The 14,071-nt window shown below is 40.6% G+C and overlaps 1 protein-coding gene across 7 annotated transcripts in view; it reads right to left on the reverse strand.

Annotated features, from left to right (window-relative positions):
- RUNX1T1 (RUNX1 translocation partner 1) overlaps nt 1-14,071 on the reverse strand; it is a 153,798-nt gene that overhangs the window by 3,043 nt on the left and 136,684 nt on the right. For all 7 annotated transcript variants that reach the window (XM_018058202.1, XM_018058200.1, XM_018058204.1 and 4 more), the window contains one exon: nt 1-962. This exon is cut by the window's left edge and continues 3,043 nt beyond it. In XM_018058202.1, the coding sequence (XP_017913691.1) occupies nt 687-962 (276 nt within the window). In that variant the 3' untranslated portion in view covers nt 1-686. The remainder of the gene's footprint in view (nt 963-14,071) is intronic.

Raw genomic sequence — 14,071 nt, forward strand, 5'->3', positions numbered from 1 at the left:
TCATCTTTCATCTTTCCTTCTGTTGACCTGGATATTATTATTTCTTTTCAGAAACAGGAAAAAAACCCCGAACATCTGTGTCTCCTTCCAATATGCTACACATCTGCGCGTTATGTAGCTGGTCTTCAAAGTTCAGTTAGCAACCCACGGACGCCATTCATCTTCTTGTTAAAATGTCTACTGCTGTAGCCAATGCTCATGCCCTTGAGGGTTTTCCTCTTTTTTTTTTTTTTCCGTTATTGGATATAAAGAACATTGTGACTTTTAATATTAGCATTTTTGCTTTCAACAGCAATTAGCAATCTCTTGGTTTGCTGTTTGGTAAAGCATCGGTTAATGAGGTCATCTAGTTTAAAATCCCAGCTACTGGAAAATAACAGGGAGGAGGTCAAATCTATCATCTCATGTTATATTCTCTGCTCTCTTTTCAGTTCTCTAAGGAAAAGAAATCTTTGTTATCCACAATAAGTCATTATGACCCGTTACTGGCCTTCTGTTTTACGATCGCCTCAAGATACAGTTAGGTTCTCTCTTGCTGAAAGTACTGAAACAGGATAGTCCGTCTATAAACAAACAAAACAAAACAAAACAAAAAAAGGAAAAAAAACAACTTTGAGCATCTGAGGATGAGGAATTGGTTTCGTGTTGGTTGTGTTGTCTTTCCTCCGACAGTTCTGAGTGCACGTCTAGCGAGGTGTCGTCTCTATGGTGGAAGGGGTCCCTGGGGTGGTCGACCTGGGGGTGGCCGCTGGTGGTGTGTCCATGGGGCTCCCGGCCCCACTGTTGGGCGTGACGGAGGAGCTGACGGCAGGTGTGTCCCCCTGCTGCTGGGCCTGCAGGGTCTGTCCACAGATGTGGTGGTGCTTCTCCCAGTCTTTGTGCTGGCAAAAGGAGCCACAGTATCGGGCTGTGTTACAGCCGCTGCAGGTCTCGCTGGCTTTACGGCCGCAATTCCAGCAACTCTATGGGAGGAGGCAGAAAAGGGTGACATCTCCAATTAGTACCTGGACCAGGTCAAACTCTGAGAAAGAAACTAGGCAGGAATGCCCCCTCCCCTTACTTTTTAAGAACGGTGAGAATGAAAAATCCATGTGTGTATTTGTACACACACTGAACACACTGGAGATGTTGGCTTTGGTGTGGTGACTGCCCAGACTTCAAAAACTCTTAAGACAGCTACACAAACTGGTTGAAACTCTTTCCCATTTTCACTGTAAAATTCCTTCTTGTTAGGTTTAGTATCTTCACATATAAAATTTCTGTTCATCCATACTAACAATTGCTACAACTGAATTTTTTCCTCTAATGAGAATACCACCATGGAAAGATACAAAGACACCAGTCCTGGAGAAGCTTCTTCTTTCTAGACACTAACAGGAACCACAAAGGAACTATGAGAATGATCTGGGGATGAAAGAAGATGAGATGGTTGGATGACATCACTGACTTGATGGACATGAGTTTGAGCAAGCTCTGGGTGTTGGTGATGGACAGGGAGGTCTGGTGTGCTGCAGTCCATGGGGTCGCAAAGAGTTGGACTCAACTAAGCGACTGAACTGAACTATTAGATTCAAAGGAATATAATGGACTAGACAGAGGATTTTATTCCCTGCTCCAGCACAGACCAGAGAGATTGGGGCACGCATTCAGTTCTCCCCCACTGCAATTAGTTATTTACTGTAAAATACCTGAAAACCAAATGGTAGGAAAGTCTCAAAACAATCCCCTTTAACTTCAGCTCCCTCAAGATTGGATCCTTGGTTCGTTTTTTCTCTGATATATTCTAAGCACCCAGTACCTGATATATATTGTAGGTGCTCAATAAATATTTGTGAAATCAATAAATCAGATCACCTAATTTGGCTTTGAAAAGCCAGAAATACTAAAACTGGGTAAACAACAATTCAATTTTCATATACTGCTTTCCGGCTGATGGAGTTCCTTTGAAGCTCACTTGTACCTCAGCAGCTCTGAGCAGTCAGAAAAGCAGAGGAAACTGAAAACTCTAGTGAGTTCTAGCACCCTAGCAAGAATACTGCCAGTCTCCAGGGGTGCTTTCCAAGAAGTGAGAAAAGCAGAAATGAGGCTGCCTCTGAGATAAACACACCATGAAGCTGGGCACAGGTGCACTAGAGACGGAAAACCCCTGCCTGGGAAGATCCTGGGAAACGAGGGAGCTTCGGGAACCAGACTGACGATGACAGTGCCCTAAGGGCCCTTCTAGGAGTGGGGGAAACTCAGGAAGCCTCCTTGAAATGTTTGTGCCTCCTTTGGCAAGACCATCCATTGTGCAATGTTGTATCAAGCAATCTTAGCTCTGTACCGTTCGTCGTTTTATTCTTTATCTCTCTTGGTTTTATTTTCTTGCCAAACAAACCTCTGACTGTAATCTGGTAACCCCAAACAGCTGAAAGCATGTGGCTGTTATCACAATTAAAATATAGCTTTTTAAAGCCCCGATCTACGTGGATATGAAAAAATCTCCCCACTGTGCTTCCTGCGATTATTTTTGCTTTCAGCATGCTGGTGGTTTGGGTTCAGGTGGGCTCATAAGCCTATTAAAAATGCCCCAGTGGAATGTCAGCTCATCACCCTGGACTGTATGCTTTTACCACTGTGCAAAATATGCTAAGGAAATTTTAGCATTCGTCCTAATTTGGCTAACAAATAAAGGGCTCTTAGAGTCTTTCAAGTCCTTGAAGCCTATAAACTCAAGAACGATAGCATAAAACTTTTATAAAGAGCTCAGTCTTGTGTTCATATTTCTTTACCACTCAGAAATGACAGTCCAATGAAGAGGAAAAAATAAAAACTTTAAGATCTCAAAGTCTGGCCAGTAGAAGGTGTTGCAAGTGAACATAGCTAAGGAAATCTAGAAGTTTGATTTCTATGCTCATGTTATAAATAAAAATGGAATTACAATTAACAGTCAATACCAGAACAAAGTAATTTTTTTCTACTGCAGTTTAATTTTCCTGGGAAAATATCTCAAAAAATATGTACCTCTGATCAGAGGATTCATGACCATAACCAGGAGCCCTTTTTTTCTGAAAATTAACTCAATCTTATCGCATGGACAATGGTGCCACAAAGACCTGAACAAACATGGGCCTGTCCATCCTCCAGAGCAGCGAGGTATGACACTCAGCACTCAGGGTGGTTTACTCCCTTGAGCTTTAGGCATTTCGCATAATGCCAGCTGGATCCTGGAACAAACTCAGAAATAAGTGAAATTCCTAACTTACATCAGAAAATCCCAACTAGAGAACACAGACTGAGACCCAAAACAATATTTTAAGGAAATTAAACATCTAAACTGAGTCAAGTGGCTTCTTTAGGAAATACCCTGGTATAAGTCCTATCCGTTTCCTGGCAGAGTCACATCTTGGCAGACACAAGGCAGTAACTGCCTGGTTCTCAATGGCTCCTTCAGATTGAAATCAGATGTAGGTAACTGTCTCAATTTAAGTTGATTAAACACACAGACTAAACCAGGTAATTACAAATGCATGTGTGGGGGAATGGAAAGAGGAGACAGAAAGGGGACTTCTTTATTTTTTAAAGTGTTTTGAAAGATGGGAACAATTTTAAGAATAAAAAAGTGGAACAATGCCAAATATAGAAACAGATGTTTTGGATTATAAAGCTGCTGGGAAACGAGACTTTTTTGCTGAGCATCTCTGGATTCTAATCCAGGATTCAAGGGCTCTAGTTTTTACCTCCAGTCCCATTCTGAAGTTGTTCAGTCCCATTCATTTACCACCCACTACTGAGACAAAAAACAACTTATGACTTTAGAAAGGTGCAAAAAAGAGTAATTCAAATAAGCTGGTGGGAAAAAAAAAAAAAACCTGCCTATTTTTAATTGCTCTTGACAATGCACTGCAATGAATGTGTAGGGAACTTTAGCTCAAGTGTTCAACAAATGGAAAACTCCAAAGTGCAGATTCCTTTTTAAAAGTTCATTAGAGGGACTTCCCTGGCGGTCCACTGGGTAAGACTATGTGCTCCCAATGCAGGGGGCCAGGTTCAATCCCTGGTCAGGGAACTGGATCCCACATGAAATAGAGTTCCCTACCGCCTGCTGAGAACAAAGAGTTTCTGCATGCCACAGTGAAAACTGAAAATCCGTGTGCTGCAACTAAGACTCAGCACAGTCAAATAAACAAAAAATATTTTTAAAATAAAGTTATTAGAAAACGGGCAAAGCAATTTCCACTAATTCCTTCTGGGTGGCTCTATCAAATTTCCTGTTAGCTAATCCATACCTGTTGGAGAAGGCAATGGCAACCCACTTCAGTACTCTTGCCTGGAAAATCCCATGGGCGGAGGAGCCTGGTAGGCTGCAGTCCATGGGGTCGCAAAGAGTCGGACATGACTGAGCGACTTCACTTTCACTTTTCACTTTCGTGCACTGGAAAAGGAAATGGCAACCCACTCCAGTGTTCTTGCCTGGAGAATCCCAGGGGTGGCAGAGACTGGTGGGCTGCCGTCTATGGGGTCGCACAGAGTCGGACACGACTCAAGCGACTTAGCAGCAGCAGCAGCAACAGCAGCAATCCATATCTCTAAGACTGATGCCTGACCAGGGGTACTTGGTCTCTCAACCATCACTTCTGGGAACCATGGATCTTACCAGTACTTATAAGTGCAGAATCTTATGAGTACTCAAATTCGAATCATTTTTAGTTTCTAAGCTTTCTGTCATTCACAAAGGTGGAAAACTGCAAATTGTGTATGATACCCAGGGGTATATTCATAAAGGCAGGGTGTTAAGGTGGTCAGTGGCTTCATCTAACTTTACATTTTTCAATTTGTGCTTTTCATATTCAAGCTAGTACTTCCTAATAGTTGCTTGTTTTCTTCATTGATTTTTCAGATAGATGAGCTTTGCTTTCAGTCTTTCAAGCAATGATTCTGGTGACAATTAGCACAACAGTATAGACATCTCAAGAATACCATTTCATAGCAAATTTTGTTCCCAAAGTCCATGGCACTTTATAGTCTTCCTTTATTTGTGATATTATTCTTTTTTCAGCATAAGGAATATTTTTCCTCCCTATCATGAGAATCAGCCATTTTCCAAAGCTAGGCTAGGACTCAGATGAAGAATAGGAGGCAGAACACAGCCCTCCCTTTATAAATGTACTGATGCTACATACCGACATGGAAATGATGGACTGAAGCTCTTGGTGCCATTGCTGCATGTCAAAGACTACTGACACTTGTCTCATATCAATAATCTTTCTGTTCCTATGAACAAAATTATTTCCTTCATCTGGTTGTTTTAGATACAGAGAGAATGGTCTTTCTGTCCTACTAGCAAAATAATAGCTTTTCTGGTTCTTACCATTGGAAATTCCTTTTACAAGAAACAAAACATTTTCTCCTAAGAAGTTTCTGCAGCTCTTATCCACCTATAATTCTCAAAAAATAAATAAATAAATAAATAAACCAAAAAAACCTTGCACACAAGTGATAGCCAAAGAATAAAGCAGAATGATTATAACTGAAATTCCCAAAATGTAAGTAACTTTTTACAGCAAATAACTTCCATATCTATGAAATTACACAGGCAACGTTTAATTCATCATGCCTTTGGACTGCAAACCACTCTTTCTAAAATGCCACACTTTGTCCATTGCAGATCTTTCTCATAACCTGTTTTGGCAGGAATAATGTTAGAAGGGCACTGCAACCGTAAACGTTGACAGACGTTGGACCAGGAAGTTGCAACCAAAGAAAAAGTATTATCATGGTATGTAATGGAAATGGCTTCCAATTTTGAGTGGCTTCAGAGTCATTCCTTCTCGGTTTTTCACTTTTAGCTGTATCACTTAGTGGCTTTAGAACCACAAGCAAAGTACTTAAGCTCCTAGAGTAGCAGTACCTATAAAGTAGGAAGGATAACTACAGGATTACTCAGGATTATATCAGTGCTAACTAAGGGGTCCAGATGCTCAGTGGATCCTGAATAAATGGCAGGAACTAATACCACCTCCTCCTTTTGGCACTGGTTGAAAGCAAATGAGACTACATACATCTTTGCACGGCACAATCTTTACAATCAGAAAGCTCATGGTCCTGTGCCTCCCCGTGAGGGACACTGACAGCTACACAGACAGAACATGTCCTTACTTCCACTAATATGTCATTAGTGGCCACTTACTTTTTCTCCTTCCTCGCTGCCCTCAGATCTTCTGAAGATTTACTACTGACCATTTCCCCATTCCTCCTTTTTAAAGATAATATCCATCACTGGGACTTTCTGCAGTCCAGTGAATAAGACTCCATGCTCCCAAAGCAGGAAGCCTGGGTTCCATCCTTGGTTGGGGAACCAAGATACCACACACCATGTGGCACAGACAAAAAAAATTTTTTTTTAATTTTTTAAATTAAAAAACAATTTTCCTTGTGGCATGTCTCCCTAACTTTGGGTTTGATACAACAAAAATTACTTTTCTTATACTATAACCTCTCTGTCTTCTTTTTATGTCCCTCTAAATATTTGACAAGGAGGGAAATTGGCATAAAGAAAAGAAATATACTTTCCTCTCTACGCATTCCCTTTCAGTCATGGTTTTAACTATTAGTTGTAAGAAAATGACTCTTAAATCATCTTCCAGGCTTTATTTCTTTTGTGAGCTTCTCTTCCTTTCAAATGCCTGTTCTGTAGCACTACCGGGATGCTCCCCTGTTATCTGAGTCAGTAATCCCTAAACTCGACTCCCTGGCGTGGTCCTTTTCAGTTACTGGCAACAATCAGGCCCAAGACTTTGTCATCTCATTGGAAACTCCCCAACAACCTCTCAGAGCCAAACCCAACAGATCTTGCTTCTCCCCGATCTCCCTTCCTTTCCAATCTCACAGTTATTATTGAAATTCCTTCCCTGCCCTTCCTGTAACAATAGCTTTTTAATTGATTTTGTTTCTCTCTTACATATTCACACTGTTCGGTTGTAAGGTGAATTTTATAAAAAAAATTTCTACTTATCTTACTTGTACCTATTATCCACTTTCCTAGATAAGTCACAAAAACATTATCCCAGTTTTATAGATGAGAAAACCAAAGTTCCAAGAGATGAATCACTCCAGATCATTCCAGGCCAAATGGACCAGCCACTACACCATGAACATTTATGGATTCAGACAGCCGGCCTTTTAGTAAATTAAACAGATAAGCAAAAATCTTGAGTTAACATAGAATCAGCTCCTACTCTGAAAGCTCCAGATTCTTCTGGGGATCAACAGGGCTGATTAGATTGTGAGGGTTTTTCCAGGAGCCATGTTGGGAGACTTCGTGGTGGCTACATGCTACAGAGTCCACTGGGACCATTCCCAGAGGCTGGGCCACACTGCACAAGATCCACTGGGAATGGCTCCATGAATTCTAGAGGGGGTAATAAAGATGAACCTCTCAGATTTACCGATTTACAATATTAGGGCTCAGAAAGTTCTAGAAACCAAGTCTGAAGGTTCAATCAGTGTTTCTACTTAAGGGCCACAAAACCACCCAATATAAGCGTGTGTATTTCTGCACCTACCTAGGAATATGAATAAAGACTGCTTCAGTCTGCGGTGAAATAGCACTTTAATAGCTTCAACACAAAACTAACTATTGGAACAGCACAATTATTGACTCTCTCTTTAAGGCTCAATTCCAGTCATGTCCTTTGAATCCCTGAATTAGAAAAAGTTATGGATTTCAAAGAAAAGCTGCAGCATGTTCCTTTTGAAATAGTTCTAATCTAACAATATTCACTGGAAAAAAAAAAAGACTATGTATGTTTACAGATAGGAACTAGAAGTGTATATGAAAAAAAACAGTTGAAGATGGCCAGATTCAATGAATTTCCTTTGATTTTATGCTAATTCTGGCTTTACATTCTTAATGAAACATGTAATACACTTAAAGAGATAAAGTACAGAAAATGTCATTTGCTTCTGTCTCCCTAAGCAGTCCAGTAACTTTCATATGGTTGGTGATAACTATTACTAGTCTGTAAACCAAAGTGAAATTAGAGAATGGATGAGGCAATATGGGGGTGACGTGGATAATGTGTGGAGGGTAGCTACAGAATAGCTGCTGACTTATCCTTAAGTATCAGATGAAACAAAACTTCTTTGCAGAAGCCTTTGCACTAAAGTCCATGAAGACTCATAATTTAGTGATCTGAGTCTTCTAATGAATTATAGTGAACACAAAGGTAGGGACCTGTGTACCTTCATTGCCTGGTGCTATCCCTGCCATATAATACAAGCTCAGTAATTTGGTATTGACAGAATAAACACATAAATGAATATAATTTAGAGTAATATGTATCAAATAACAGGTCACAAACATGAGTTTTTAAAATATCCATTCATTTCTGGGTACAGATTGAAAAATCAATGGATCCTACCTTTAATGGGAATATATACAAATTTCAATCAATTGCTATGATGGCTAGACCAATTATTCATTTCAACAAATAAAGAACAATTCAGAAAATTTCTGGAGCACTGTGCTATATGGACCTTTGTTGCTGTTGTTCAGTCTCTAAGTTGTGTCCAATTCTTTGTGACCCCATGGACTGTAAGACACCAGGTTCCTCTGTGCTCAACTATCTCACAGGACTTGCTCAAATTCATGTCCATTGAGTCCGTGATACTATCCAACCATCTCATTGTCTGCTGTCCTCCTCTCCTTTTGACTTCAAGCTTTCCCAGCATCAGGGTATTTTCCAATGAGTTGACTCCTCATATCAGGTGGCCAAAGTACTGCAGTTAAGCTTCAGGAATAGTCTTTCTAATAAATATTTAGGGTTGATTTCCTATAAGATTGACTGCTTTGATCTCCTCGCAGACCAAGGAATTTTCAAGAGTTTTTCCCAGCACTACAGTTCAAAAGCATCAGTTCTTCGGTGCTCAATTCTTTACGCTCCAACTCTCACATCTGTACATGACTACTGGAAAAACTCTGTCTTTGACTATATGAACTTGCTTTTTAATATGCTATCTAGGTTGGTCACAGCTTTCCAAGCAGCAAGTGTCTTAATTTCATGGATGCAGTCACCATCTGCAGTGATTTTGGAGCCCATGAAAATAAAATCTGTTACTGCTTCCACTTTCCCCTCTTCTATTTGCCAAGAAGTAGTGGGACTACATGCCATGACCTTCATTTTTTAAATGGCGAGTTTCAAGCCAGCTTTTTCACTCTCTCACCTTCATCAAGAGGCTCTTTAGTTCCTTTTCACTTTCTGTCATTACAGTGGTATCATCTGTATATCTGAGGTTGTTGATATTTCTCCTGGCCATCTTGATTCCAGTTTGTGCTTCATCCAGCCAAGCATTTCGCATGATGTACTCTGCATAGAATTTAAATGAGTAGGGTGACAATATACAGCCTTGATGTACTCCTTTCCCAACTCTGAACCAGTCAGTTGTTCTATGTAAGGTTCTAACTGTTGCTTCTTTACCCGCATACAGGTTTCTCAGAAGACAGGTAAAGTGGTCTGATATTCCCATCTCTTTAAGAATTTTCCACAAGTTGTTGTGATCCACACATTAAAGGCTTTCACATAGTCAATGAAACAGAAGTAGATGTTTCTCTGGAACTCGCTTGCTTTCTCCATGATCCAGCCAAGGTTGGCAATTTGATTCCTAGTTCCTTTGCCTCTTTGAAACCCAGTCTGTATATCTGGAAATTCTCAGTTGACATATTGCTAAAGCCTAGCTTAAAGGATTTTAAGCATGACCTTGATAGCATGTAAAATGAGCATAATTGTACAGTAGCTTGAACATTCTTTGGCATTGCCCTTCTTTGGGATTGGAATGAAAACTGACCTCTTCCAGTCTTGTAGCCACTGCTGAGTTTTTCACATTTGTTGACATACTGAGTGCAGCACTTTCACAGCATCAGCTTTTAGGATTTGAAATACCTCAGCTGGAATTTCATCACCTCCACTAGCTTTGTTTGCAGTAATGCTTTCTAAGGCCCACTTGACTTCACACTCCAGGATGTCTGGCTGTAAGTGAGTGATCACACCATCGTGATTATCTGGATCATTAAGACCTTTCTTGTATAGTTCCACTATGTATTCTTGCCACCTCTTCTTAATATCTTCTGCTTCTGTTAGGTCCTTATAGTTTCTGTCTTTTGTAATGCCCATCCTTGCATGAAATGTTCCCTTGATATCTCCAATTTTCTTGAAGAGTTCTCTAGTCTTGCCCACTCTGTTGCTTTCCTCTATTTCTTTGCATTGTTCATTTTAAAAAGGCCTTCTTATCTCTCCTTGCTATTCTCTGGAATTCTGCGTTCAGTTGGGTATATCCTTCCCTTTCTCCTGTGCCTTTTGCTTCTCTTCTTTCCTCAGTTATGATTAAGCCTCCTCAGACAACCACTTTGCCTTCTTGCATTTCTTTTTCTTTGGGATAATTTTGGTCACTGCCTTCTGAACAGTCTTATGAACCTCTGTCCATAGTTCTTCAGACATTCTGTCTACCAGATCTAATTCCCTGAATTATTCATCACCTACCCTGTATAATCAAAAAGGATTTGATTTAGGTCATATCTGAATGACCTGATGGTTTTCCTTACTTCAATTTAAGCCTGAATTTTGTAGTAAGGGCTCATGATCTGAGCCACAGTCAGCTCCAGGTCTTAACTTTGCTCACTCTATAGAGCTTCTCCATCTTTGGCTGCAAAGAACATAATCAATCTAATTTTGGTATTGACCATCTGGTGAGGTCCATGCGTAGAGTCAAATTGTGCTGTTGGAAAAGGGTGTTTGCTATGACTAACATGTTCTCTTGACAAAACTCTGTTAGCCTGTGCCCTGTTTCACTTTGTACTCCAAGGCCAAGTTCAGTTCAGTTCAGTCGTGTCTGACTCTTTGCGACCCCATGAATTGCAACACGCCAGGCCTCCCTGTCCATCACCAACTCCCAGAGCTCACTCAAACTCACGTCCATTGAGTCAGTGATACCATCCAGCCATCTCATCCTCGGTTGTCCCCTTCTCCTCCTGCCTCCAATCCCTCCCTGCATCAGTCTTTTCCAGTGAGTCAACTCTTCAGATCAGGTGGCCAAAGTACTGGAGTTTCAGCTTTAGCCTCATTCCTTCCAAAGAACACCCAGGGCCCATCTCCTTTAGAATGGACTGGTTAGATCTCTTTGCAGTCCAAGGGACTCTCAAGAGTCTTCTCCAATACCACAGATCAAAAGCATCAATTCTTCGGCACTCAGCTTTCTTCACAGTCCAACTCTTATATCCATACATGACCACTGAAAAAACCATAGCCTTGACTAGACGGACCTTTGTTGGCAAAGTAATGCCAAACTTGCCTATTATTAAGGCTACCTCTCGACTTTTGACTTTTGCATTTCAATCCCCTATGACAAAAAGGACATCATTTTTTGCTGTGTTGTGGGTCTTCACAGAATCAGTCAACTTTAGTTTCTTTGGCATCAGTGGTTGGGGCACAGACTTGGATTACTGTGATGTTGAATGGTTTGCCCTGGAAAGCAACTGAGATCATTCTGTCCTTTTAGAGACTGTGTCCAAGTATTGCATTTTGGACTCTTTCATTGACCTTGAGGGCTACTCCATTTCTTTTAAGGGGCTCTTGCTCACAGTAGTAGATATAACGGTCATCAGAATTAAATTTGCTCATTTCTGTCCATTTTAGTTCATCTACTCCCAAGATTTGAGGTTCTGTCTTGCCATCTCCTGCTTAGCCACATCCAATTTACCTTGACTCATGGACAAAACATTCCAGATTCCTATGCAAAATTGTTTTTTACAGCATCAGACTTTACTTTCCCCACCAGACACATCCACAGCTGAGGGTCATTTCCACCCTGGCCCAGCTGCGTCACTCTTACTGGAGCTATTAGTAACTGCTCTCTGCTCTTCCCCAGTAGCATATTAGAAACCTTATGACCTGGAGGGCTCATCTTCCAATACTACATCTTTTTGCCTTTTCATATACTCCATGGTGTTTTCTAGGCAAGAATACTGGACTGGGTTGCTGTTTCTTTCTCCAGTGGACCATGTGAGAACTCTTCACTAGGACCCGTCCATCTTGGGAGGCCCTTCACAGCATGGCTCTTAGCTTCACTGAGTGACACAAGCCCTTTCGCCATGTCAAGGCTCTGATCCATGAAGGGGATGTGGATCTTATTTGAGGTCAAATGGCTAAAACTCAAGAAATCTCTCTGAATATAAAAATATAGGTAAGAATTCTGAGTAGCATCTACACTGCTTTCTCTGCAGATCAGCTGGGCCATGACGTCCTAACCTAACAGAGTCCCCTATCCTGGGGCCAACCGTGGTAAGGTTGGAGTAGGAGAGGGAACTCTATTCAAGCCCAAGGAAACCAGAGCTGTTCTGGCTCTGTTCCGAAAGGGCCTACGATTTTCTAGACTTGAAGTGACTTCTAAGCATCACTGCTGGGGTGACTTTTATCAGGTCATTTCTTCTAAAAGGTGTACATTATTTAATGTGAGGAAAGAATAGGGTGCAGGAAAATAATTAGCTGGATTCCAAACTGTGTACTCAGTCTTAAATGAAAAGTAAACTGTTCCTGAAAGGGAAGAAAAGTATTTACTTACAAATTCAAGCTAAGATTGAGCAAATGATACAACTTAGATTGTTCTCAGACACCATTATTCCTCAGGGGAATTAGCAGCATTAATTTATGACTAATAGATTAACCCCCCTCCCCTTTTTTTTTTGGTCAAGTCCTTGGTTAAACCCTTTGTGTATATGTTTGGGGTGTGTGTGTGTGTGTGTGGACTCATGGGCAAGTCTGAAGGAGTCTGGGCTTCATTCAAATGAAATCTCTCTTCCATCTTAGGAAACGTCTATATTACTTTTGCTGAGAAGAGGCTTGATGCCTCAAGAGGTCAATCCCCCACAAGTCTTGAAAGTGGTCTTGTAGTTTAAGAATAACAGTAGTAAATCTGATTAAAATTGCCTTTCTTTATCTGTATCCCAAATATACCTTCACAATCCTTATTTCATTGTTCTGAAACAAAGTAAGGAGGGTGGTATGCTGAGAGCCCCAGTGGAGATCCTGCCAACCCCCAGCTATGTGACTAGCCAAGTGAGCCTCTTCACCTGCAATGTGATTAAAAATGATTGTCTCAGAGTTATAGCCACCACATGAGATGACAAATCCAAAGCTTTTAGAGGTTTAGTGTTTTGTTTTTTTTTTCAAAATAACAGAATTACAGAGCCAGAAATTAAATGTGGCCCTCTGACTTCCAAGCCTTTTCTACTAGCATAGATGTGAAGTGAAGTCGCTCAGTCGTGTCCGACTCTTTGCGACCCCATGGACTGTAGCCCACCAGGCTCCTCCCTCCGTGGGATTCTCCAGGCAAGAGTACTGGAGTGGGTTGCCATTTCCTTCTCCAGGGGATCTTCCCAACCCAGGGATCGAACCCAGGTCTCCTGCATTCCAGGCAGACACTTTAACCTCTGCCCTAACAGGGAAGTCTACTAGCATAGTCTACTTTAAAATCCCTGAGAAATATCACTGAAGACTAGGGTAGTACTATATTAAAAATCAGTTTCTCAAGACATCCAAAAAGAAAGAAAACACTTACTTTAGAAGATCACTCATATCTAGGTTATTTCATCCTATCTACTATGTATAGCTACTGCTTTATATACCAGATTTTTATAATGCTAAATACCAGTGTCAAGTTCATATATGCTTCTGGATATTAGATATAAAGGTACAAAGATTATAGATACTAAAGAGAGAGCACTGTTAGCCAAATATAAAATTAATTCTCAATTTCTCTAAGATATTTATCTTCAGAATTTAGTGACCTATAAAATATTCTTATAATGCATAACAGCCCTAAAATGTTTATATGAAAGTGATAATGTTTTAATGATGGTAACAACTGTGCCTCACAGTGCCTCACAGTATCACTAACTTGAATAGAGCAGGACAAATTCTGTCCAAAAGATGGTAATGTCCTTTTAAAAAACATGAAACAAAGTCCTTAAATGTCTTAGCCATAAGATGCCAATAAAATTGAATTCATATCTAGTTTAATTAAACAATGGAAGTCAGGA

This window comes from Capra hircus, chromosome 14, assembly GCF_001704415.2.
Source record: "Capra hircus breed San Clemente chromosome 14, ASM170441v1, whole genome shotgun sequence".
In the NCBI taxonomy this organism is placed as follows: Eukaryota; Metazoa; Chordata; class Mammalia; order Artiodactyla; family Bovidae; genus Capra; species Capra hircus.